The sequence below is a fragment of the Suricata suricatta genome, chromosome X (assembly GCF_006229205.1).
Source record: "Suricata suricatta isolate VVHF042 chromosome X, meerkat_22Aug2017_6uvM2_HiC, whole genome shotgun sequence".
Lineage (NCBI taxonomy): Eukaryota > Metazoa > Chordata > Mammalia > Carnivora > Herpestidae > Suricata > Suricata suricatta.
In genome coordinates, this window is record NC_043717.1 from 12,171,833 (window position 1) to 12,199,084 (window position 27,252).

The 27,252-nt window shown below is 43.1% G+C and overlaps 2 protein-coding genes across 2 annotated transcripts in view; one reads left to right on the plus strand and one right to left on the minus strand.

Annotated features, from left to right (window-relative positions):
• TXLNG (taxilin gamma) overlaps positions 1 to 12,643 on the plus strand; it is a 58,132-nt gene extending 45,489 nt beyond the window's left edge. The window contains exons 7-10 of the mRNA XM_029929806.1: positions 151 to 225; positions 6,025 to 6,117; positions 8,395 to 8,490; positions 9,709 to 12,643. Coding sequence (XP_029785666.1) covers positions 151 to 225; positions 6,025 to 6,117; positions 8,395 to 8,490; positions 9,709 to 10,011 — 567 coding nt within the window. The 3' untranslated portion in view covers positions 10,012 to 12,643. The remainder of the gene's footprint in view (positions 1 to 150; positions 226 to 6,024; positions 6,118 to 8,394; positions 8,491 to 9,708) is intronic.
• Positions 12,644 to 13,395: 752 nt separating this feature from the next.
• The window catches only part of RBBP7 (RB binding protein 7, chromatin remodeling factor), a 19,663-nt gene continuing 5,806 nt past the window's right edge, over positions 13,396 to 27,252 (minus strand). The window contains exons 4-12 of the mRNA XM_029929807.1: positions 26,913 to 27,086; positions 25,779 to 25,894; positions 20,831 to 20,991; positions 19,954 to 20,080; positions 19,753 to 19,830; positions 19,246 to 19,322; positions 17,107 to 17,164; positions 14,525 to 14,635; positions 13,396 to 13,845 (exon numbers count right to left, since the gene is read on the minus strand). Coding sequence (XP_029785667.1) covers positions 13,777 to 13,845; positions 14,525 to 14,635; positions 17,107 to 17,164; positions 19,246 to 19,322; positions 19,753 to 19,830; positions 19,954 to 20,080; positions 20,831 to 20,991; positions 25,779 to 25,894; positions 26,913 to 27,086 — 971 coding nt within the window. The 3' untranslated portion in view covers positions 13,396 to 13,776. The remainder of the gene's footprint in view (positions 13,846 to 14,524; positions 14,636 to 17,106; positions 17,165 to 19,245; positions 19,323 to 19,752; positions 19,831 to 19,953; positions 20,081 to 20,830; positions 20,992 to 25,778; positions 25,895 to 26,912; positions 27,087 to 27,252) is intronic.

Sequence of the window (27,252 nt, forward strand, 5' to 3'; positions counted from 1 at the left end):
AGCAGTTGATGTAACAAAGTTTTTATCTATAGACTTGTAGTTTTTACTAAAATAATGAGTGGAAGGATTAAGCCCAACTCTGATCATTTGACATTATAGTCATATTTGTAACTACTATTAGTATTCTGCCAGAATGTTTCTGTTTTCTAGTTATTAAAAGAAGCAACAGAATCAAGGCACAAATATGAACAAATGAAACAGCAAGAAGTACAACTAAAACAGCAGGTAACTTGACAGCAGCGGGTAGCGGCTTTTTTAAGAAAAATCTATGGTTCACTTGACGTATACCTTGGATTTTCTCTAAGATGTTTGTGCTTGTTCCCAGCCGGAACTGAGAGCAGGTCACGTGTCCCTCCTGGAGTTGTCCTCTTCGCTCAGGGTGACCAGCTCATCCTGACTTGCCCAGGACTTTCCTGGTTTCGCGCCCAGAGTCCCACTTAGGTGTCAGGCAGGCGGGGACGGTCAGCGGTGCCGTCTGCAGGGCTTCCTGTCCAGCAGCCCAGGCATTTCCTCCCTTCCTCAGTCTGTCCCCATGTGTGTCTGCTGATTTCCGACTAAAGAAAACCTGAGAAGTCTTCATATTGTAGCTCTTTGGTATTAAATTGAATTACACGAAATTGCTGATACTTCTTAGGCCCACAAAAATGGCAATTTCATACAGTTGAACCTAAAATCTGTAGAATTTTGTGCTTTGACCACATAACCTGTTTTAAAAACTGCCTGTTAACCACCATACAGCTCTAGTCCGTGATAGAGCTGTGGAGGTGGTGGTTTGCATGGGGCCCCTCCTACTTTTTTCTCTTTTTTTATTGTTTGTTTATTTTTGAGAGAGAGAGGGAGATACAGATTCAGAAGCAGGCTCCAGGCTCTGGGCTGTCAGCAGAGAGCCCAATGCGGGGCTTGAACCCATGAAGGGCGAGATCATGACCTGAGTTGAAGTCGGATGCTTACCCGACTGAGCCACCCAGGTGCCCCTCTGCCTTTTCTTTTCAAGTATATGATATATTATTGTTAAGTATAGGCACCACACTGTACATTAGATCCTTACAACTCATAACTGAAAATTTTTGCCCTTTGACCATCATCTTCGGGTTTCCCCCTCCCATCAGCCCCTGACAACACCATTCCACTTTCTGTAGGAGTTCAGCTTTTTTAGATTCCATATAGAAGTGACATCATACACTGTTTTCTCTATCTGGCTTATTTCACTTGGCATAATGCCCTAAAGGTCCATCTATATTATCACAAATGGCAACATTTCTTTTTTTTTTTAAATGGCTGATTAATAATACTCTATTGTGTATATATACCACAGTTTCTTCATCTCTTCGTGGACACTTAGGTTGTTTGTCTTGGCTATTGTGAAGAATGCTGCGGTGAACACGGGAGTGCATGTATCTCTTTCAGATAGTGATGTCATTTCTTTTGGATATACAGTATACACAGATGTAGGATTCCTAGATGATGTGTTCTGTTTTTAATTTTTTGAGGAACCTCCGTGCTGGTTTTCATGGCAGCTACACCAGGTCGCGTTCCCACCAGCGGTGCACAGGAGCTCCCTTTTCTTGATACCCTCGCCAGTGTTTGTTATCTCTTTTTTTAATAGCCATCCTAACAGGTGTGAAATGACATCTCTTTGTGGTGTTGATTTGCATTTCCCTGATGAATCGTGATGTTGAGTACCTTTTCATGTTCCTGTTGGCCATCTGTATGTCTTTGGGAAAATGTCTGTTCAAGCCCTCTGCCCATGTTTAAGTTGGATTATGTTGGGTTTTTTTGTTGTTGTTGTTGTTGGTGGTGGTGGTGGTTTGTTTTGTTGTTGTTGTTGTTGTCGACTTGTATGGATTCCTTATATATTCTCTATATTAACCCCTTATTGGGTATATAGATTGCAGATATCTCTTCCCATTCCATAGGTTGCCTTTTCATTTGGTTGTTTCTTTTGCTGTGCTGCAGAAGCTTTTTTTTTTTTTTTTAGCTCATTGTAGTCCCACTTGTTGACTTTCTTTTCCGCCCTTGTGTTGCTTGTGCTGTTGGTATCATAACCAAAATTTCCAAGACTACTGTTGAGTTGTTTTGGGTTTGTTTGTTTAAAGCTATTTTTTAGTAGGTTTTTTAAATTTTAATTTTTTAATGTTTCTTGTTTTTGAGAGAAAGAGAGCAGAAGCAGGGAGGAGCAGAGAGAGGGAGGCATGGAGTCTGAAGCAGGCACCAGGCTGCTGTCCGCACAGTGCCTGATGCGGGGCTTGAACTCACAAACTGCGAGATCATGACCTGAGTTGAAGTTGGAAGTCCAACCGACTGAGCCACCCAGGCTCCCTGAGGAGTTTTTTTTTTTTAACCTATGTTTCTTTCCAGGCGTTTTATGATTTTGGGTCTTATGTTTAAGTCCTTAATTTTTGTTGAGTAGTGTAAGCTAGGGGTTCGGTTTGTTCAACACTGTTTATTGAAGAGACCATCCTTTCCCCGTTGAGTATTCTTGGCTTCCTTGTCAAATATTAGTTGCCCATATTTGTATGGGTTTATTTCTGTGCTCTCAGCTCTGTTCCCTTGGTCCATGTCTCTAATTTTATGCCAGTAGCATACTGTTTTGAATGCTTTAGCTTGAAGTCAGGGAGCGTGATGCCTCTGTCCAGCTTTGTTGTTCCTCAAGATTGCTTTGGCTATTCTGGCTCTTTTGTGGTTTCATTCAAATTTTAGTATTATTTTTTCTGTTTCTATAAAAATGCCATTGTAACTTTAAGGCTTTGGGTAGTATGGACATTTTAATAATACTAACTATGGATCCATGAACATAGGATATCTTTCAATTTTGTATCTTTAAGTTTTTTCCATCAGTGTCGTAGTTTTATTTCTAAGTATTTTATTGATTTTGATGGTGTTGTAAACAGGAGTTTTGTTTTTTGTTTTTTTTTTTCTTTTTTCAGAACAGTTTTTTTGGTGGAGTCTTCATTCAGGATTTTCTATACATAAGATCGTGTTGTCGGCAAATAGAATGTTACTTCTTTTCTGATTTGAATGCCTTTTCTTTTTCATGCCTCATTACTTTGGCTAGGAATTCTAGTACTGTGTTAAATAGAAGTGGTGAGGGTGAGCATCCTTGTCTTGTTCTGATCTTAGAAGCAAAGCTTTAAATCTTTCACTATTGAGTATGATGTTAGCTGTGGGTCTATCACGTATGGCCTTTATTACATTGAAGTATGTTCCTTCTCTACCCCATTTGTTGAGTGTTTGTATCATAAGTGGATGTTGTATTTTGTCAGATGCTTTTCCTGTATCTATTGAGATGTTTATAGGGTTTTTCTCCTTTATTCTGTTAATGTAGAATATCACACTGATTTGTGTATGTTGAACAATCTTTGCATCATCACCAAGATGAATCCCATGTGATCATGGTATGTGATCTTTTTAATGTGCTTTTGGATTTGGTTTGCTAGTATTTCGTTGATTGTTGAGAATTTTTTCAAGTTTATTCACCAGGGATTATGGCCTGCAGTTTCCTTATAGTTTTCTTATCTGGCTTTGATTTCAGGGTAAATGCTGACTTTATATAAAACAAGTTGGGGAGTGTCCCTTTGCTTCAGTTTTTTTGGCAGTTTGAGAAGAATTGGCATTTGTTCGTCTTTAAACATTTGGTGGAATTCATCCATGAAACCATGTGGGCCTAGGCATTTCTTTATTGCTTTCCTGTTTTTCAACCCAGACCCCTTAGTTTTATCCTAATGCAACCTTTCTTGGTGTTTGTCTTCTGTGGAGTAAAGGTAGCAGACACTGCCTCCCCAGTCAGAAGATAAAGAAAAGACTTCGTATGTCTTTATGGACAGGTAAAATTAAGTGTTTACCTGTAGTTCACCCTTTTATAGGTAACTAGATTACATTCAGTTGAAAAAAGTATTACCCAGTTTAAAAGTTTATTATAGAAGGATTTTTTTGGGGGGTTTTGTTTTTTTTTTGTGTTTTTTTTTTTTAATGTAAGTACTCTAAATTAGTTCTAAATGCAGTGATACACTGAGACTGGTGTGAATCTTTATGACCGCCTCTTTTTCAATGATTTTTGTCTTAGGCCTATTTTATAAAGTTAGCCTAAATTTAGAGTGGAAATCCAAGAAGTCTTTTGAACTTCCCACTATAACTTAGGATTGTGCTAGATTGCTTCTAGGAGACTTGAACCCCTCATTAACTCTATAAACTCAGTTGTCCACATAAATGGAGAAGAAAATTGATGTGGAAAAGGTATATAAAGTCTATGTACAGCTTTGGAAAATAGACTGAAAATTTTTTTTTAATATTTACTTTTGAGAGAGCAGGGGAGGGGCAGAGAGAGAGGGGGACACTTGATCCAAGGCAGGCTCTGCGCTGATAGCAGAGAGCCCGACGTGGGGCTCAAACTCTAGAACTGCGAGATCATGACCTGAGCCAAAGTTGGATGCTCAGCTAGATGAGCCACCCAGGTGCCCCTGGAAAATAGACTTGAGTATGGGAGTCACTGCGAAGCATCCGGTGCGGAGCATGGGAGGACCCTCCTGTGAAGTTCGCAGGCAGCTCTGATTCTGTCAGACTGTGCCCATTGCAACTCCTGTCATCGGGTGGTGGTGTCTGATTACTCGTTTGTTTCCTTTGCCGTCACGCCTTTCTTTTCCTAGTCCTTAAATGTGGCTGTCCTTTCCAAGAGTCAGTCTCCTTCTCTGTTCTTACCATGTCAGTTTCCAAGATTTGTTGAGGATAGAGTCAAAGTGGTGTTGGAGCCGTTGTTCTGTAATCCAGGCACGGAAGCCAGGCGTGATGGGGGCTGCCACTTACCGACTCCCCGGTTTGGGCCCGCGTCAAGCTCTCGGATGGGACAGTCTATCTGGACGTTGTATCTTCACCAACAATGGCTATAGGGGTGCCTGGGTGGCGTCGCTTGAGCATCTGACTCTTGATTTTGGGTCAGGTCGTGATCTCAGGGTTAGGGGATAGAGCTCTGCGCTGGGCTCCACGTTGGGCATGGGGGCTTGCTTCAGATGCGTTCATGTTCATTCTCTCTTTCTCTCTCTTCCTCCCCTCTGCCCTGTCTGCCCCGTCTGCCTCTTTCCCTCCCTCTCTCTCAAACTCTCTCAAATAAAATAAAAAACCAAATAGAATTAAAAGATGTGAACATGCGTTTTAAGCTTTTGAGATTATACACTGCAACAGGGACATTATTAGGTTTCTTACAAGCAGGAGAGTCACTAGTATTTAAAGTGGGCTTTAGAGCCATGGTCTTCAAGACCCAAGTCCGTCAAAGTCAAGTAAGTCAGAAGACCCCAACTCACTGAATTTCTTCTTTCCCCACCAAACGAATGTTTTGCCTTCTGTTTCATTTTCCTGTATATGTTAAGGAAAGAGTTATCCTTTTTTTTATGTTTGTTTATATTTGAGACAGAGAGAGTGAGAGCGTGGGCGGAGGAGGGGCAGACATAAGGGAGAGAGGGTCCCAAGCAGGCTGTGTGCTGTCAGTGTGGAGCCCCACACAGGGCTTGATCTCATGAACTGTGGGATCATGACCTAAGTGGAAACCAACAGTCTGGTTGCTTAACCCACTGAGCCCCCCAGGTGCCCATGCAACCAGCTATCCTTGATAATAAGCTAAGAACTGTGCGTGTGATGTTCTAAAATAATCATCTTTTTCCAAGGATAGTTTTTCAAATCCAAGGAGAGGGAGCAAGCAGTTCATGAATACTTACTTATATGAAATTTGTAATTGTACCAACCACAGCATTTTTTTAATAATTGGTTGATTGGAGCCATTAAATATTTGTACACTTTAAAATTTACTTGTGAAAAGATGTTTAGATCCACGAAACCTGTAAGTTTCAGTGGGTCTCAGTGAGTTTGGAACTTGGGCTGTCTCTGGCCCCCAAGGGCTGCTGGGCGCCTCTTCTTCCTTTTGTCACTTGTAACAAGTAACTGATGCCTAACCATAAAACGTTTTCTTAGAAAGTCTTTGGGGATTTTAAATGGCTTACCTAGAACTCAGAATATTTCCTACCTTTTTTTCTGTAGCTTTCTCTTTATATGGATAAGTTTGAAGAATTCCAGACTACCATGGCGAAAAGCAATGAACTGTTTACAACCTTCCGGCAGGAGATGGAAAAGGTATTTGCGTGTTTAGTAGAATCTTACCTAAAAGGGATTGAAGAGAAGAGGCTGTGGGAAGCCCCATCGCTGCCTGGATGAGCGGACGCTCTTCATTGGCTCTGCTCTCGTCCCTCCGCTGACCTCCTGGGGGTCACTGTGCCCTCGGGACGTCCGTGGAGCCCTTGAGCTCTGTGCCCATCAGTACTAGCTCAGTTAAAGTGCATTCCTCTAGCAAGTACAATTTGTTGTTACCCATTAAGTGGTTCTTTGTTGGTTGCATCTTGTTTTATTCACTCTGGTGACACCCCACCAAGCCTTTGCAAAGCTCTGTGGTTGGGGAGATTATTTAAAGGTCTCCAAGCCTAGAACACATTTTGGTTGATTGATTTTGTTTATAGACACACAGGCATGGACACATTTATATATATTTTTACTTATATATGTGTAATTAAAATATAGCAGTGTTTCTACCTTTTTAAAAAATTTAATTTTTTTTTTTTTAATTTTTTAAGTGTTTATTTTTGAGAGAGACAGAGCATGAATGGGGGAGGGGCAGAGATAGAGGGAGACTTAGAATCCAAAGCAGGCTCCAGGCTCTGAGCTGTCAGCACAGAGCCCAACACAGGGCTCGAAACCACGAACCGTGAGATCATGACCTGAGCTGAAGTCAGCCACTTAACCGACTGAGCCACCCAGATGCCCCAAAATTTAATTCTTTAAGTAATCTCTACACTCAACATGAGGCTTGAACTCAGAATCCCAAGATCAAGAGTCGCATGCTCCACCAGCTGAGCCTGCCAGGTGCCTCAGTGTTTCTACCTTTTAAGCTTTTCTTTTTCTTTTAACTAGACTCCCCCTGAACTCTTTCTCCTTCATCCAGTCCCTTTCCTTCTCTGGCTTCCGTTTCATTATATCCTTGATACTAGGCTGAGATCCAGAATATATACAGACACATCCACAAATCCATTCATTCCTCCTTCTTTATGTGGCACATTTCTATTATAATGGGGCCTCAGAAAAGGGTGGCGGGTGGGGGAGGAGTCCGGGGGGTGCCGTCGGACCGCAGCGGCTGGGAGGGGCGCTCCGTGCAGCCCGGGCTGCATCGGGTGATGTGTGGCTGTGGACGGTCGGGTAGCCTTTCTGGGCCGACCTCAGTACAAATAACAAAATCCCTGCCCTCTATAAGGCGGAGAGTTTCCGACAGCACTTGGCCGTGTTAAGTGCTCAAGTTACCGCCTTCAGCTATTTTTAGATCCAGTAATCTAGGGAATTTGGTGAGCAGTGGGTCAGTTCTGCCTGCCGCTCCGGCTGGGGCTCTGCCTGAGGGGCGCCCTTTCTGCAGAGCGCGCGCCCTAGCTCGCTTTTCAGGCACGACCGTGGGACACCGGCTCTCCAGTTGCCATCCTCTCGGCTCGTGGCTGGGAGATCGCTGGGGGTCAGCGCTCAGCCCCCGTCTCCCACGAGCTCTTCCCGCGGCCTTTGTCCCATGCTGCATTGTGGTAGTTTTGTGGGCGGTCACCCACAGCACAGCGCCTTGGCCCTGTCGTGTCCTGGCTTCCAGCACCTGGCTCCGTGCCTCAGCCGGATCGGGGCTGGGGCACAGTCAACAGGGCGTGAAGGAATCTTGAAAACGGGGCTCAGTGACAGGCACAGATGACTGTCATTGTGAATTTCTGAAGACTGGGGTCTTCTAGTGCAGGCTGAAAGATGTTCCCCTTATTTTTGGACCCATTTTATCGTTAGCAAAACCTGAAGTCAGTGTCGTGAGTCGTGAGGATGCTCAAAGCTAAGGATTAACTACTTTCATCCGTTGTCTCTCACTGGAGTGTTCCCCAAGTTACGCTGCTGATAGTTCCAAAACTGACGGGGTCTTGGGACGTGCAGCAGATCACCAATCCTGGGTCTTTGCGGGGAGCGCCCAACAATCAGATGAGTTAAACAAACAAAACTCTCGACTTGGACACGTTTTCATGCAGTCTGGGGAGGAGATCTCTCAGCTGGATTGAGAGACGCACTCCAGCCTAAGCCAAGAATTCAGAGTGCGGTGTCTGACCGCTTCCTCCGTGTGCTGCTGCCTCTGAAATCGAGATTAGATTTGTTTTTCTCATAATGTGAAACCCCCACTTTGGTTCCCGCCGCTGCCGCCCTACGAGCTTCTGAGATCAGCTCTGCCACCAACGGACGGTGCAGCTGTCTGCTGGGCAGGGCAGTGTGGTAGGGGGGCCGGCGGGGGCGGGGTGTAAAGAGAAGAAGTGGAACTTAAGAGTTTACATTTGCAATTGTGTTGATTAACAGATGACAAAGAAAATTAAAAAACTGGAAAAAGAAACAATAATATGGCGTACCAAATGGGAAAATAATAACAAAGCGCTTCTGCAAATGGCTGAAGAGGTGAGGTGGTTCCCACATTTCAGGTGTGTTTGTGGTCCCGGGCCTCACGGAGCTCGGGCTCCTAACGGGGCAGGGGGCCCGTGGGGACAGCAGGCCATACTCGAGAGCTCTGGCCAGAGCTGCGGGCGGGGCGGGGGGGCTGCGTGGCTACGGGGAATCTGCAAATGTCTGTCAGGGTTGGAGGTGGGGGGCCTCGAAGGGGTATTAACAAGTTTCCCCCACCCAGTTAATCCACCCAGGCTTCTGCTGGAGATCACGGTAAAGCATGGACATTCACTTTCTTCCACGGCAGTGAGTTCTCACACCGGACTTGGATCAAATTCCAGCTTAACAAACTTGGTCCTTTGGTCCTAAGACCGCGATGGCCGGGTTCCACCCAGAGTTCGCTTCCCGAGTTGTGCAGCGCGGGCACTGGGCTTGCAGAGTCCGCCTTCCTGACCCGTGTCATGGTGCTGCTGGTGCAGCGCCCGCCTGCAGGAGCCCCCGCCAGATCTCCGAGCGAGGAGTGCGGGGAACGAGCCAGATAGATGCCTTTCTTTGTCTTGACTTAGTCTTCCACAAAGGCAGCAAAAGTGCTTTTGGCCAGCTGAAACATACTGTTTACAAACACTAGATTTCCTACCTTGAATCTTACTCTCCTCTAACAATTGGCAGAACAAAAAAATCTGTGTAGAAATATTTTGTTTTTAATCAGGCCCTTAACTTTTTAGCTTTGTGAAGAGTATTTTGAATTCCAGTAGTAGTTAACCAATACAGAATAGTTTATTTTTAAAATTTTAATGTTTATTTTTCAAAGAGAGAGGTCGAGACAGACAGCATGAGCAGGGGAGGGGCAGAAAGAGAGGGAGACACAGAATTCTAAACAGGTTCCAGGCCCAGAGGTGTCAGCACAGAGCCGGCTTGCAGGGCGAGAACCTGGGAACAGCAAGAACATGACGAGCCAAAGCCTGATGCTCAAGTGAGCGATCCAGGTGCCCCACAAAATGTTTTGCAAAGTGGATTTTGGCTATTTTGGCACCCTAGGATGATGCCCCCCGCGTTGAATACATTTGGTATGTGTAGCCAGGTGCGCAGGGACGCTGGCTAGATGGTTCGGTGGGGGTTGAAGAAACCGCACACGTTTAAGAGGGGACTGAACAAGTAGTTTCTCATATGGCTCCGGTTTAATGTCGGATTTGTGCTGCACGAGGTCACGTGACTCGTCATTTTTCATTACAGAAAACTGTCCGCGATAGAGAGTACAAGGCCTTTCAGGTCAAACTGGACCGGTTAGAGAAGCTGTGCAGGGCTCTCCAGACGGAACGGAACGAGCTCAGCGAGAAGGTGGAAGTCTTGAAGGAGCAGGTCTCGGGGCGGGCTGCCGGCGCGGACCCAGCACCGCCGGGGACTCGGCCCTGCGCTGCCCTGGCGCCCGCCAAGGAGCTGAACGCTGCTCCCAAGAGCGCCCCCGGCGGCTCCGCGGCGGCCGCGCCCAAGGCGCTGAAGGAGAAGGCCGGGCCAGGGATCGAGTCCGTCGACTGAAATGAAGTATGATCACTGTATTGAGAGCTATATTTTGTGTATAACTTTCTGTTAGTAGTAACTATTGGTTTTGTGGTGAAAATTTTCTTACTTTTTCTACCATATCTGTATTTTCTTAGAACTACTGGACTTACGTGGTACAGGAGGCTGCTTAGCAGTTTTGAATAGTTTTCCTTCTATACGTTTTCCTCAGCCGTCTTGCACATCTGCCTCATTTCCCTTCATTGGAATGCATATGACCATTGCCTTGTCCTATCTTCCCTGCTCCTTGCACAGATTTACTCTAATTTTACTCGAGATGGGACCAATCATTACAAGGGAACTTTGTTCTGATAATGGGTCCTTGATGTGAAAACAATATTCATTTAAACATCCTGGCCCCCCATTAATTTTTACTCAAAAAGAAATCAAGATGATTAGTTTTGTCTAATAGCCCATTTAGATGCCGAGTGAAAATAGGGTTGGGTCAGAAACCAGCATATAGCATCTTTGATTCAAATTAGCTTTTTGATAATATTTACATCACTCGACAAATTGACATGGCTGCGAGCCTCAGAGTATTCAGAGTTTCGGCAGATTATGTACATAAAGGTGTCACTTTTAAAATTGTATATACAGGCAAATCATTTGAGCAAACAGGTGTAATTTTGTGACTAAAAACAATCCTACTGCTTCGGTTTCAGGTCAGAACTAGAACCAGTGTTTGAACTTGGGCCACCTAGATGTTCACTGTGGAATAAGGTGGTTGGTTTGCTTTGTTTGGGATTTGTTGGGCCTCCACTTCCCACAGAAAGCAGCTGCTGGTACTTGTCATTTTGAGGCCGTGAGGGTTAAGGTCACGTGTAGCTTTCCTCAAGCAGAAGTCCCTCCTCTGCTGTCTTCTGGCTACTTGAAATTTGGTGTTCAGCTAGTTCTATGAATCCAAATAGCAAAGTTCTCCAGGTTTTTAGAAACGAAATTTTAATTAATTGTGGATCATGCTAACCGAAACATTTGATTTCCCAAACAGAAGAGACTAGAACCCACACTTACTTGGCAGAGAGTTTTAAGTAGTCAGGAGCCATTACTTAGGCTTTTGGTGTGGTTCTACCCCCTTTTCTGTTTTTTTTAAGAGAAAAGCCAGTATTAATTAAGGTCTCTGTGATTGACTTGGACTGGGGGGACTTGCCATGTGAAGTGTGGCACTTCGGAATTCATTCCACTTTCCTTTGTTCTTTTAATTAACCATGTTGAAGGTGGCTGAGTTACGCAAATGAGAAGTCCGGTTGTACCATGAAAGTTGGTACTTAGTCCACTATAATTTGCATTGAAATACTTTATGAAATAAGGCTCTACTAGAATTGATGTTCTAGCACATTCCACTGAGCACAACTATCAGACGGACACTGAAATTGCTCACTGGACTGGATAAATTGTCCGGTTAAAAAAAGTTTTCTCTCGAAAACTGTAAACTGGGTTGAATCGAAAGTTGTCTAAAGCAAGCTTCCACCATCAGTCATATGAAATCAAGGGCCCAGACAGTGGAGGAAAAGAAAACCACAGAGCACATTCTCTCATTACGGTCAAAATGAGTTGGAAGCAAAGACAAAATACCCCCTCCTCCAACGACCTCTTATAAATACTCCATTCTGCTACTAGATGAAATGTTGGACTCATTTCCCCTAGAAGAAGTGAAGGTATATGTCAAATATAATCTACTTTAAAATTAGTACGAATGACATTTCACAAGAACTCTGCTGGATGTACAGCTCAATGTTGAAGCCATTTGTGTAGCCCACCACATTTCTTTGTGGTGCTTGTCCCATGTGGAAGATGTAAGTGTTGGACCTGTTGCATATTTTCAAGGGCTTTATAAAGCAATGTGATTAATAGTACTTGGCCTGCTGCTTTTGGCTTACTATGTATGTGTAGCTAGATCCGATCATGGGATTTCAAGGAGGTAGGTTCTGCCTGGGATGCGCTAGGTGTCCTTTCAGAGTCTTGCCTCCCATTACCCTGTGAATTAAAACAAATGGGACCCTCTGAAGACATCCCCCCGCCCCGCCCCCCCGCAGTCACCTCACCAGCCCAGTGTTGCGGCTTTGTAGCACACCCTGTGTCCACCATGTTCTAGAACACTGTAATGCTCTTCGGCTGGTCCAGAAAAGGTTTTAATGTCGAATTCACTTCAGTTGTATTTGTTGCACCATCCTGGGATCTTGCTGTGTATTCTTCCTAGTGGCAGTAGACTCCAAGGAGTAGAGAATTACTTGGATCTTGGACCATTTCACCCTCCGACTTGTTAGGAGTACATTTCTTGGTCTGGAGACCAGTGTTTTTTTTAGTTATGTATGCAACTGCCTTTATTACACCTGGTTATCACAATTCAATTCTCAGGTGTTGCAGAAAAATCTACCTCTTTCAGACTGTAGATGGAAATAACTGTGAAAAAAAATGATGCAGAGATCTTCTAGTTTGTGCTAAACACACTGCTTTATTTTTACAGCCCACGTCTTTCATGAGGATACGAATTGTTCAGAGGCAGTCTTGTTTTGCTTTTCAAAGACATTTTGTAGAGATTTTTCACTAATGTGAATCTGATTTTATCTACTCGATTCTGTATAGATGAAGTAAATATGTATGATAAATTTAACAGCTTCTCTGTATTCTTTTGTTCCCCCTGTGACCTTAACTAAGTAACAATTCCAAAGACAGCTGGGTTTCTCGGGCCTTAAGAGGGATGGAGACTGCGTGGAAGACTCCTTTCATATGGCAGGCCTCCAGGTGTACCTTTTTCGCCTTTAAGATAAAGGACTCTAGAAAAACCTTATAGTTTAGCTGCTGTCTAGCCCTAAATGAACAAAACTGCAAACAAGTCGGGTGTAGTAATTATTTTGGACTTAATTGGCCAAAGTCAGGGTAGTCAGTTCTAAACAGCCTTTTAAAATCAAGTGTAGGGTGCCTGGGTGGCTCAGTTGGTTAAGCGTCCAACTTTGGCTCATGTCGTGATCTCAGGGGTTCAAGGCCCACATGGGGCTCTGTTCCTACCTTGGAGCCTGCTTCAGATTCTGTGTCTCCGTCTCTAATAAACAACAACAAAAAAATAAGTGTAAAAACCATTCCTAGCCGGCAGGTCCTACACAACAGGTTGAGCAGCGAGCCTGAGTCTGTCCCCTTGCTGACCCCTGCCATGTAAGCAAACAGGCTTTTGTGGGGAGAGATGTGGAAGATCGGATAGTTCTCCGTTTACAAGTCTATTGGCCACGAACACACCTACCTTCTCCCTTACCTTTGCAGGACATTCTCACGTGCCCGGGACAGAAAGGCACACACGTACCAGCTCTCTCACAAGACCGGACACACACACATACACGCCTACCCAGGTTCTAAAATAATAAAACAGACTTTATTTTAAAACTTTATTTCTGCAAAGCCAATCAACAAGTGTTGGAGGGAAAAAGTGTAAAAGTTATTCTTGCATATTTGGGAATAGCAAGCACTTAGTTTGAGAAAACATGGACTTAAAATAGTTGAATCAAAGGCAGTACCCTGCTACTTGTATTTTAAAACGGTGATGTTCTTTCTTAAACAACAAAACTCTTCCCTAAAAGCTACAATATGATACAGTACGCAATAGCTCACTTGAAAGTGCTAGAATCAGAAGGTAAAGAATGCCATATGCCATCCCACTTACATGTCCTAGTATACAATGCCTTTTTGGCGCTTGATAAACCAAGCATTCGTGTAGCATTACATTCAACAGAAACGTTTCTTGTACTTTGGGTTTTAAGATCCTTGCCCCTCCAGTTCCGATGTTGTGACATCTGACTCTTCATCATTGTAAATATTTTCAGCCTGGAGAGGACAACCAAATAAACGTGTAGGTAAAAATGCCCTAGCGTTTTTACAAAATCGTCTAGAAGTAGCATTAACTAACTCTTGTCTACACTTAGGGTTCGTTGGTCAATGTGTTTCAGTGTTGGAAAGTTTTAGATTAATTTACTTAGCGGCTGTCATTCCCACCCCCCCCCCACTTTAGTATTAGAGGACACGCCGGGACAGTGTTCTTATTTGACAGTGTATAACACCGCTGCCCTACTAGGCACATACTGCTTAGTTCCACTGTAACGAGTTTTCCAAAAGTATCTCAAGCAACATTTGGATGAAGCAATAGCCCCGACGTTAATGACACGGTTGGCTGGTTAACGGCACCTTAGAAAGATCAGGTACTTAGTACTCCTCACCAAAGAACTCACTCGGCGTCCTACAAATGCTGTCTATGACACCGCAGACACTGGGTACCCAGCAGTGACGCCTAGAGCCCAGATGAGGTGTGCGCGCATGTACGTGTGTAGACACGAATTTCTTCTGACCCAATAGGTGCATAACTAAACTTAATGACTGTTGTTAAAATGGGGAAAGGTCTTTTAAGATTGTTTCCTTTCTATGTTTGGTGTAACATGTACAACTTATAATAGAAATACTTTCAGTAAAGAGTTTCTCCTTTTCACTGAGGAAAAATACTTTAGCTCACCATTTGCCATATCTGCATGATGTTATCCTCAGACACTGAGCAAATGACCCAAGGCTCATTGGGGTTCCAACTAAAATCTGATATCTTGGCAGTGTGTCCTCCATGAATAAACTGTTAAGATATGAAACAAAGGGTTTTTCGTTCTTGTTAAGTTTTCAAAGCATCAGTCTTGAAACTTAGGTTTAGAGGGAGGAGCTTACGGGTTTAGTAATCCATCCTCCACTTACTTTGCAAATTTCCAAACCCTCAGAAAAGGTGACAGAACAGTACAGCAAATTCCTAGACACCCTCCACCTACATTTTCCAAGTACGAACGTTAGCAAGTGTTTTCTTACACAGACATACCTGCTGAGCCACCCCTAAATAATTCACCACACATCCCCCCGAAGTAAGGACATTGTCCTACACAACCACAATGCCATTTCCATACCTAATAGATTTAACATTAATCCAGCCTCATTATCAAATGTATGTATTAGGTACATTTAAGGCAATAAATTTCTGTAATCTGTTACAGACGCTCTTAGAAGCGGCCCACCCGAGAAGCCCCCTGGTTTCTCTCCGTAGGCCCCCAGGCCCCCCCTTTCCCCCTTGCTAAAAGGCAGGCACACCTCCCAGCCACCCTTAATCTTTCCAAGATGCATCACTCAACACGGGGATTTAACACACACACACAAGACTACAACCAGGGCTCCCAAAGCCCCAGAAAGGCTAGGTGGAGGGCTTCGCTACGAAGTGAAGGGGTCAGACACTCCCTTCCTACAAGATAGTTTCAGGGGAGGGTACTGGGCTTTCCTTACCTCAGAAAAGGATCAAACCATTCTCACAAGGACAGTGTGAATACACAATTATGACCAAAGATGTCACGGTTCCTGACAATTTAGGTTACATGCAAGGTAACTTACCTAGTAATTTTTTGTTTAAAAACGATAGGAAAAAAACAGCTTTTCAGAATCATGTTAATGGGGACATAAGACAAAGTATGTTCAGACCACAGACTTGGAATACATAAGGAGTCCTCAAATTAAGATCTTGTTATACTAAAATTATAGTTAGTATCAAGTTTACCACAAGTAAATGTCCCTTGATTTCAGGCTCTCTTGTTAAAGGAGCAAAATCCTAGTGGATTTCCTCAAAGACACAAAATTGTTCCAGAACCATAATATACAGGGTATCCAAAAATAGCTAGAAATCTTGAAAGCATGCTAAGTGCACAAATCAGTCACAAAAGATGTTCTATTCCATTTCTAGGAATTGTCTAGAATAGGCAAATCTAGAGACACAGAAAGCAGATCACTGGTTGCCAAGGGCTGAGAAAAGGAACAGACTGGGAGCTGACAGAGTCGAGTTCCTTTTTGAGAAGGAAATGTTCTACAACTGATTTGTGGCAATGGTAGTACAATTCTGCGAACATACTAAAACCATTGAATTATACACTTTAAATAGGTGAACTGCACGTCAATACAGGTTTTACCAAAGTAAAATAAGTACACAAAGCTGGACGAAAACATCTTGGAGCAACACCTCAGCTAGAAAATACTTTAAAACTATGAAGCCATGTATCCTGAAACAGCCTTTAGATTAAGTCACTCAATTCAGAATACAGAATACACCATGTAGGTGCTATCAGCTGGCTAGGATGACCGTTTAAGAAATGCTATCCTTTCATCAGCAGGGCACAGAACATGCTAGCACGTGTGAGTGTCATTACACCCCTTTGCCGCTTCCGGTCATCGCTGTCACGCATGGGAACACACTGGACAAGGAATAAGGGGACCTTGGATGTTCGTGCAGCATGAGGGGTTTAGGGAGCTTCTTCTGTATGTGGGGCTCACCTTCAAGGGCTTTCTTTACCTTTTAAAAGTGGTGGTCAAAGCACAAATGTACCGAAAATTAGTACTGGCCTAGGAACTAAAAATACGTTACAGAGGAATGAGCAACTATGTGGCAAGCAACTCGTGGTGACAAATGTGGATTCAGAGCGAGGATGAACAACTGCAAAGTCTGTCCACGCTTAATAGGAAAGGGACTTGGAAGTTTACACCGAAGAACGCAGAGACGGGAGGGATGCGGACCACAGGACAGACACCACAGACACCTTCAAGCCGAGGAGGTGCTGAGTGAGTCCATCAGGAGCAGGAAGAAGATGGTAGACCATGTTGGCACCAATAAGATCGAGAATGTTTTAATATTCTGAGCAGGGAACTTAAAAACTCAGGTCCCTAAAATACATCTATGCTGTTAGATAGTGTTAAGTAGTATTGCTGAGTACCGATACCTACCAACCCCCCCCCCCCAAAATCCTCTGAAATATTACCATCGGGAATCAGTGAGAAATTACACTATTTCCCAGGCGCCCAAAGGGTTCTTAGCGAAACATTCATAAAAACCTACTGTGCTCTATTTACTATTTTCAACAAATGTCAAAACCCAATCACAATAGCCTATAAGACCTCCAATTTGAAATCATCTTCAAGAGCTAGCATTTGAAGTTCTGACTCATCTTCTAGATACATGGATCAATAACAAATAGTCCTATCTGCACATGACATTTCATCTTGTATAAGAAAGCCAAAATATACCAGGAGTTCTGGAGGCCCATCTTCTGCGTCTTCTGCTGATTGTTCTTCTCCAATTTTGCTATTAAGAAAGAGTGTTCTCATTATTGGAATTCTTGTAATGGGAAGAATGTTTGCAAAACCAGTATCAGCCCACAAAACTCCTCTTAAAACATACTCTAGAAACAACAACTTTCTATACTGCTTTCCACAACAGTTTCTTTATTAATTACTGGTGCAAGGATGGGAATGCTTACTTTCTGTAAATGACTTAAGAGCTGTTCGTAACTGAAGACACTGCATAGAAATTGTTACTAATAAATGTTAATTTAAAATTCATTATTTTTCACTGTGGTTGTTTACCGCACTGATTTAGGTGAAACAATAGGTCAGCCAAGGAAACACTGGTTTTTTTCCTTCTCTTAACAAATTGCAATCGTAGAATTTGCTGGCAGATCCAACAGTGTCATCTCTCTATACACACCAAGTATTGGCCTGGTATCTAGTCCCAACGTGGACTTAGCTAGTAATAACCGCTGAAAAAGCAACTGAAATACACAACCTTCCGAGTGATACTTTCTCTTTCTTCCCATTAAACTCAAACCAAACATATGGGATTGCTAGACAATTCTGTTTATCTTCCACTCAGGGGCACCAATTGCTAACGCGGACTTTTTTTTTTTTTTAATGTTTGAGAGAAAGCACGCGTGCAGAGAGGGAGAACAGGGAAGGGGCAGAGAGAGTAGAGAAAATCCCAAGCAGGCTCCATGCTGGCAGTGCAGAGCCTAATATGGGGCTCCCTCTCACGAATCTGGGGGATCATGACCTGAGCTGAAATCAAGAGTTGGATGCTCCACGGTCTGAGCCACCCGGGTGCCCCTAACACTGACCATTTTAATCCATAATTTCATCTAATGTAATTTTAACAGTATGCAAGTCATAGAAGAGTTTTAAGAAGAAATTTTACAATGCCTGCAAATTTATTATTGGCACCTTTAGGGACGATTCAGCTGCAGCACTCCATAAAACCCCTACAGTGTTAAGTTTCTAATTTTACTACTAAAATGGTTTCCAAGTAGAACGGACTTTAGCCAAATATCGGTTTTAAAGCTTCTCTACATTTCCAAGACTCTACCATGGCCAGAGGTTTAGAAGCCACACAAGCACTGAATCCCAGAGCTTATGTTCTCTGCACTGAGGAACCGGCCTACTGTCTCCATAATGTTTCAATAAACTAAAAAAAACTTAGTCCACTTCAAAGCAATACATTTAAATGAAGGTAGAATACAAGTAATCTTTTGGTAATTCAATGATTTAAACAGGATAAGGACATCTTAGAAATATATTTAACTGAACATCTTCATTAATGGGTCTAAAGGCTCAGATGAAAAAAGTAAAGGAATCTGAAATTCTTAGAATAGCTACTCAAAAATCAAGGAATTTAAAAACTGGGAGAAACTTAGAGCCCGGGTGGCTCAGTCGCGAGTCCAGCTCTTCATTTTGACTCATGTCATGATCTCACAGTTCCTGAGTTCGAGCCCCGCATTGGGCTCTGCGTGGACAGTGTGCGCCTGCTTAGGATTCTCTCTCTCCTTCTCTGTCCCTCCCCCACTCACTTTATCTCTCTCAAAATAAACTTAAAATAAATAAAATTGGGAGAAACTATAACCAGAACAACATAAGCTCTCTCACAGCATGGGCTGTGGGTATCCCATTCCTAGTGCGTCCCCGCAGTTACACAGCCCACAGCGGGAGCTCAGATCTAAATGAACCAATGAGAGCAAGAAGAGCCAGTGGCAGGAGCACTCCAGGAGCACAGGCACCGTGCCAGCTCCAGGGAGACGCGAACAGCTGGCACCCCCACCTCCTTTCTACAGCAAGGGTGTTCGCAATACAATTATCTGGATATTAAAACACACTCCCCCTAACTTCACGCCTGAATATCAACAGGAAAAAAAACCTCTCATCGTATAAATTTATTTTGTGGTCCATTTGCGGATTCACTTCTATTTCACAGAAGACTCTTTAGGAAGGTACATGAAAGTTGCTTCAATGTATCTGGCTTATTAAAGCGGGGTTAGCAAACTACTCTCTAGTTTATTATTAAATCATCTATCAGATTAGCGCACTTCTGCAGCTTCTTGTCCCTAGATTGTGAGTTACCTTAAATCCCACACGTTCAGGCGGCGATCAGTACCACTCGAAGCCAGAATAGTTTCGTTATGTGGAGACCAGTGGACCTAGCAATACAGATTTGAAAAGTGTTAAGAAGCATCTGTTCCTATGTTTGTAGATAGTTTCTAAGCCTTGACATTTTCCCGTCTCCTGTTCCCCAATACTCACCGTGGCCTTCGGCCCTCCCTCCTTGTCCTAGCCTTTCAAGCATTCTTAAAGGCCCATCTCCCTAGCTTGCCCCCCAGGAGGGCCACACTCGCCAATACAGGGGCCACTCTGGACACCTTAACTGAAGAATCGTTGGGTTTCACTTTTTAAACTGATTCTTCTCTACTTCTAAACTAATAATCTCACAGAGCTCCAAGCTACTTCCCACTACATAACTTAAATATATATACGTATACCATGACTGCTATAAAAGCAAGAAAATTTTAAATACCCCCCATCCAAAAGTTACTAAAAACCTGACAGAGACCCCAGAAAACTGTCACATACCTGGAAAATTTCATCTTTATGAGATTCAAAGGTATGGAGCTTTAATTTTAAATTACGCAGATCCCATAAAGCTACAGTCTGAAGAAAAATAACAAATGAAAACAAGTTCATTTCTCCACTTTACCTAAGAATTTTAGAATATATGATTATAGTACAAGGCAACTGGGTCTATAAACACCAAATATACAAAAACTTAGAAACCTTATCTGCAGAGCCAGTTGCGAGAATGAACTCGCTGTAGGGATTGAACGACAGACAATTGACCTCGGCAGTGTGTGCGTCCACCAGGTGGCTTGGCTTGGAGGTGGTATTGGACCTGGTATCCCATCTAAAACACAAAGGTACAAAGCACACAGCACAGGAGAAAGCCATCCGACCCTCTCCAGCTTGTCACATGCTCACGCTCATTTCCAGGTCACACTGCTCCCCACTATGCTATCTCCGCTGTGCTCGCCCCTTCACAAACAGCCCAACCACACACAGAGCTGCCAAATCGGACTTACAACCACTAAGGGACATATTCTAAACCCACAGAAAATAAACTAGAGCTATCATCCTGGTTTCTTATTGATTAGATTCCTGTCTTAATTACCAACTATTTCAAGCATACACCCAACTACTCCATAGAGAATAATATAACAATTTGATACCTACAACCTAGCCTTCTCAAATTTTACTATCTGGCCATATTTGCCTCAGATATTAGTTTCTTTATGAGATAAAACACATGATAGGTGACTGCCGCCCTATGGACATGACCTGATGCAATCATTCTTAGCCCTTATCTTCAAAGTCACCTTGACTCCCAATTTTAATATTTACCACTACACTACCAAGCACATTTATTCACATTTACACTTTTGTTCTTTTTTTCAAATAAAAAATTATGTTCATATAGCACAGTAACTTTTATGCAAAAATTGCTATTATATGGCTTCTTGTACATCAATTCTACCTCACTAAAGTTTTTAAGGCCAGTAAAGAACTTAAAAAAAATTGAGCCACAGGCCACCAGAATCACTGATGGTCTCATACAGGACACCCATACAGGAAGACCCCACTGAACCTTCCACCTTACATCATAAGTTTCTGATCATCAGCAACAGATCCAAATAATGACTCGTGTAGCAGATGCCAGGCCACATCCTCTACAACAGCTGAGTGGCCAGTAAAGATGGCTTTAGCATCCACAATCTTGCCTTCCTTTGGTCCTGCATTTATATCCCACAGACAGACAGTCTAAAGGAGGAAAAAAAAAATAACCTTCATTAAAAAATTACTTAACTACAGGCACCTGGCTGGGTCCACTGGAAGAACATCGGACTCTTGATCTCAGGGTTATGAGTTTGAGCCCCATGCTGGGTGGAGAGATTACTTAAATAAACTTTAAAAAAATTATTTATATAAAAGGTAGAAATAAACACAAGGGAGAGGAAATGTAAACAAAAGTAAAGTTTCAGAAACAGAAGAGTTTATGGTTGTAGTATAGCTTCCATAATCTGAGATGCAGGAGCAAAGAAAGGAATGATTAACGGAGACAGACAAACTGAGCATGATGGCAGCAAGGGACAATCAAGCTAGACTCTCCACCTACAGCCAAGTATCTAACATTCACCTAGACTACACAAAGCAACACCGAGAGCCTACATTCCGTATTTACTCAACAAAAATTCATGTCCTAAAAATTCACACAAGGTTGGGAGACTGGGAATTAAAACTTAGACATGCCTCAAAAAAGCAAAGCTGAGAGGCTAAGTCCCTCACTTCACAGCAGAAATCACTACAGCACATTAGGAAGTGAGACGGGTGAAGAGCCCAGAAAGCGCAACTAGGCTACTTTAAGAGGCCAATGTTTAGGGCCTGCAGACAGATTCCCCAACAGCCTACTCCTCAAACCATCAGCAGAACCCAAGGAGAGGTCACAGGCCTTCCCCAGGCCTCAAAGATCACAGACCAGCAGGCACTGGGAGCAGAGTCTTCTACTGACAACCATCACAAAGTTAAGAGGAAAGACTTGGGGCGCGCCTGGGTGGTTCAGTAGGTTGAGCATCTGACTTTGGCTCAGGTCATGATCTCGAGGTTCGTAGGTTTGAGCCCTGCATCTGGCTCTGTGCTGTCAGAGCCTGCCTCGGACTGTTGTCTCAGTCTCTCTGCCCCTCCCCCACTTGCGCTCTGTGTTTCTCCAAAAAATGAATGTTAAAAAAATTAAACATTTAAAAAATTAAAAATAAACATTTAAAAAGTTTAAAAAATAAAAATCACTTTCTTATCTGAGTTTCTGCAATAAAGCTATTTCCCAGTAGCAGTTATTTACCCAAGGACAAAAAAAATAAATTTACATAATACACACACCCTTAGTCTTTGCTGATACTTACACACTAAGATACACAATTTATAAGCACTGAAGTGAAAGGAACATATAGAGCTCTTGCCATCCTTCCCTGCTCACTTCAGAAGGATCCTGGGAAGATTAGCAAGATGCCTGGCACATGCAGAGCCCTTGGGAATTGTCAGCTTTTATTATGACTAGCAACGCACAGCCTGGTGTCTTCAAAAGGCACTGGTAATTAAGTTACTAGTATACTGAGTATAACCCAATCTCCCTGTTTTGGAGACTCTATCACACCCACTTTGAAGGAAGGCGGGAAGCCTCCGTTTGGAGAACTGAGACCTTGCTTCCCAGACTCCTTTGTGCCTGGGACATGATGTCGGCTCCAACAGGCTGACCAGGATTTTGACTTGTGAACAGAGAAATCTGTTCTCAGGACTGCAAGTATGGGGAGAGGGAGTGGAGAGTAACATCCACCGGCCTGATCTCTGAATTGTGGATTTGGTCTCTCCTCTCTGTTCTGGACCAGTTTCGAGCCATTACAGCAACCCTGCCTAATGCCCTTCTGATAAATTCCTCTTCCGTCTGCATGGGCCAGGGTTGGTTTCAGTTGCCTGCAGCTAAAGAATTTTGAATGGACCAATTATCTACCTTAAATATTTAGAAAAACATTAACAGAAACTGTGACTAGTAAAAACATGAAGAAGGTCTCTGATGCGACGGGGTCTGGTATAGGCAGGAGGATATACTAAGAAAGAAGGCAAAGAACCTGTGGCCAAGTTATAAAAGATTTCAAAAGCTCCAGAAGCCTACTCTCAACTTGGGTGGAGTCTTTTTTTTTTGTAATTTATTTTTTTTAATGTTTTATTTATTTTTGATACAGAGAGAGACAGAGCATGAGAGAGGGAGGGGCAGAGAGAGAAGGAGACACACAACCAGAAGCAGGCTCCAGGCTGAGCTAGCTGTCAGCACAGAGCCCGATGTGGGGCTCGAACCCACGAACGTGAGATCTGACCTGAGCCGAAGTCGGAGGCTTAACTGACTGAGCCACCCAGGCGCCCCATCAACTTGGGTGGAGTCTTACCAAACATGTTTTGCTTATAGTATGGAACCCATGAAGGGAGGTATGGAGCTGTACGTGACGAGAATGATACAAACACTGAACTACAATAACAAGATCACTTTGCATTTGGGTGCTATTTTTGTTAAGATACTTGTATTGATAGGCACTGTGGAGGGCACTTGCTGGGAAGAGCACTAGGTGTTATATGTAAACCAACTTGACAATAAATTATACTTTAAAAAAGGATACTTGTATTATTAAAGATGCCAAAATAACTCAACACGTAAATATTACTCTCAACAAATGGTGCTAGAAAAACAGGATAACCACGCGCAGAGAACAAACTTGAACCCCTACACCACACCATATACGAAACTAAACTCAAAATGGATAAAGGACCTATATATAAGATCTAAAAGTATGCAATTGTTAGAAGAAAACACAGATATAGATCATTGTGACATAGGATTATGTAATGGTTTCTTAGGATACCAAAAGCACCAAGTAACAAAATAAAAAACTGGACTCAAAATTCATTTCTGTGCTTTGGAGGCCATGACCAAAAAAATGAAAAGACAAGCCAGAGTAGGAGAAAATCTTTTGAAATCCCATCTGATAAAGAACTGGTATCCAAAATGTAAAAACTGACAACTCACTAAAAAAACAATTTAAGGGGCACCTGAGTGACTCAGTTGAGCATCCAACTTCAGCTCAGGTCATGATCTCATGGTTCGTGGGTTTGGGCCCTGCGTCAGGCTCTGCACTGACAGCTTGGAGTCTGCTTCAGATTCTGGATCTCCTTCTCTCTCTCTGTCCCTAACCTGCTTGTGCTCACTCTTTCAAAAATAAAAACAAATTGAAAAAAGAAGAAACCCACAAAATCTAAAAATTGACAAGGAATTTGAATATTTCTCCAAAAATCTATAAATAGCCGATAAACACATAAAAAGATACTCATCATTAGCCATCAGGGAAATAGAAATCAAAATCACAAGGAGGTATCACTTCACACCAACTAGGATGGCTATAATAAAAAAGCGACAATAAATAGTGCTGAGGAGGATGTGGAGAAACTGGAACTCTGGTGTACACGTTGCTGGTAGGAATGCGAAGTGGGGCAGCTGCCATAGAAAAGCTTGACCATTTTTCAAAGAGTTAAACACAGAATTACCATATGACCCAGTATTTCCATTCCTAGGTAATAACTCAAGAGAAAGGAAAACCTACATCCACACAAAATCTCGTACAAAAATGTTCACAGCCACATCATTCAAAATAGCTCCAAAGCAAAGGCAAACAAACAAAAACAAAGCCCCAAATAGAAACAACCCAAATGTCCAAATGATGAACTGATTGATCAGCCATGAAAAGGAGTGACATACTGATCTATGCTTCAACATGGCTCAACCCTGAAAAACTTAGGCTAAGGAAAAATAAACCAGACAGGGAAAAAAGCACATGATGCCATTTATATGAAATGTCAGGAATAGATCACTCTAGGGGCACCTAGGTGGCTCAGTTAAGTATCTGACTTCGCTTCAGGTCACGATGTTGAGGTTTGTTGAGTTGAGCCCTGTGTCAGGCTCTGTGCTGGAGCCAGCTTTAGATTCTGTGTCTCCCTCTCTCTCTGCCCCTCCCCGGTTCATGCTCTCTCTCAAAAATAAACATTAAGGGGCGCCTGGGTGGCTCAGTCAGTTAAGCCTCCGACTTTGGCTCAGGTCAGATCTCAAGTTCGTGGGTTCGAGCCCCGTGTCAGGCTCTGTGCTGACAGCTAGCTGAGAGCCTGGAGCCTGCTTCTGGTTGTGTGTCTCCTTCTCTCTCTGCCCCTCCCCCTCTCATGCTCTGTCTCTCTCTGTATCAAAAATAAATAAAACATTAAAAAAAAGTAAAAAAAAAAACCATTAAAAAAATACAATAGGGGCGCCTGGTGGCTCAGTCAGTTGCGCATCCGACTTCAGCGCAGGTCAGGATCTCACCATTCCCAAGTTTGAGCCACGCGTCGGGCTCTCTGCTGACAGCTCAGAGCCTGAGGCCTGTTTCAGATTCTGTGTCTCTGTCTTTGCTCTTCCCCCATTCGTTCTCTCTCTCTCTCTCTCTCAAAAATAAATAAAAACATTTAAAAATTAAAAAAAAAGAATAGACAGCTCTATAGAGATAGAAAGTAAATTAATGGTTGGCAGGAGCTGGGAAAAGTGGGGAGTGACTGCTTTATGGGTCGAGAGTTTCTTTTTGTGGTATTTGATGAAAATGTTTTAGAGTTAGTAGTGAAGATTGCACAATTTTGTGAATATACTAAAACCCACTGAAATGTACACTAAGTAAAAAAATTTTTTTAATGTAATTTCTATTTATCAGGGCTAACACTTGATAGTTTCCATGAGAGATGTACTTTTAAATACTGGGACACCTTTTGCCCACCTTCCCTCCAGTCTAAGGCTGCTTCCGAAGAGCTCTGTGGATCCCAAGGCTCCAACAGGGCGGCATGATAAGCATTGCTCTAAACCCTGTGAAAACGTCATCACAATGACTGGCAACACCAGCTTAGAACACCTCTCATCTGTGTGGCGCTCCTGCAGGCAGCGCTCCCCCTGACAGTCTTTAAGGACATGGGACGGGGACGAGTAAGTTTCTCACATGATCATCTGATGCACTCAGGAGATGTCCACTCAAATTAGAATTCCAGGAAAGACCATAGCCTTCCTTTTGATGGCCTCTTAACCGAAGATCAGGATTACATTCTCCACTTGGGTCTATAGAGAAAAAGAAATACATTAACTACTAAGTGATTTTGTTTATCACAACTAGCGAAAGTGGTCTTCATTCCTCGCTGAATGAGCCATAAGGCTTCTTATAGTGCCTGGAGAAGCACCGCATATGAATGACGACTTAGGATTGGTCTGACCCCCAGTCGCCCTGAAAAGCTGTTTTCTGTGCTTTGCTGCAAATACTCAATGCAAACAAACTCTCATGACCATAAAACGACTAGTTCCTTTGCAAAACCTAGTACTAGCTCCAACCCAAAATCCTGCAAACCACAGCTATTCCCTCAAATGTGAGTGGCAGCAGCCCTCCCCAGGATCAATTTTCTACAACTTTCTTGTGAAGTAGGAGTTAATACAGCAGATCTGGTTGCTTACCTCTTCCTTGCACGTCTCCAGGGTAGCCCACAACCATGACTGCCCTTAGCCAACCCCTAGGAATGTGACCCTCACAAAACTCTTCGTCACTGACACGAAGTTGTGTACGCCCAGAGCAGTGAGGCATGCGGTAGCAGCTTGTCAAGACTTGCAGGATTGTTTGGCAAGCTGTACCTGGCTTCACGGTTGGGGTCCCAAGTTTCCCTCGGCACGGCCTGTCACCGAGCAGGATGTGCCTATGTGACCAGACCGCTATAGAAATGCCACATCCTGAGACTCACACAGGCTTCCCTGAGCAGAGACCTTTATCACATGCCCCTGTGGCCTGCTGCCAGAGAAAAGGCACGTTCCTTGCAGCCCTGGTGGGGAAGGACTTCAAAGCCTGCGCCTGACCTCTCTGGACTCTGCCTGATATGTATCTTCTCCTCCTTGCTTTTGTTCTGCATCCTCTGCTGTGATAAAGCCTCGCCAGGAGCACACCCTGCCGGGGGGCCTCCTGTTCAATGAACTGAATTTGGAGAGTAGTTAATGGACTCCTGAAACAATTTTTAAACCTTTAAAAACTATAAAGTATACCAGTTTCAAATCAAGAAAAATGTTCAAGCAAGGGCCTGATTTCATCATTACCTACCTGGCTTAGCAGGGTGCTTTGTATAGTCAAAAACCAGCACGTCAGAAGATGGTGTTTTTGTAGCAATGATGTGAGGATTCTGCGGCATGTAACGAGCACGGTTTACTTCTCCTTCATGGTTAATTTTAATTTCACATTCAATTTTTCCTGTTACAGAACCAAAGCCACCAAATTCTAATGTGAGAAGAAAGAAACATATACTTATGATTAAAATTCATCAGTCATTGAGTTTAATCCATCCAACAGATTTTAACAGAATACAATATAAATTAACCAGAGAACACAGAAATATGGGTTCAGTTGCCACTTGGAATCAATTTATTCTCAAAGTCTATTTGGA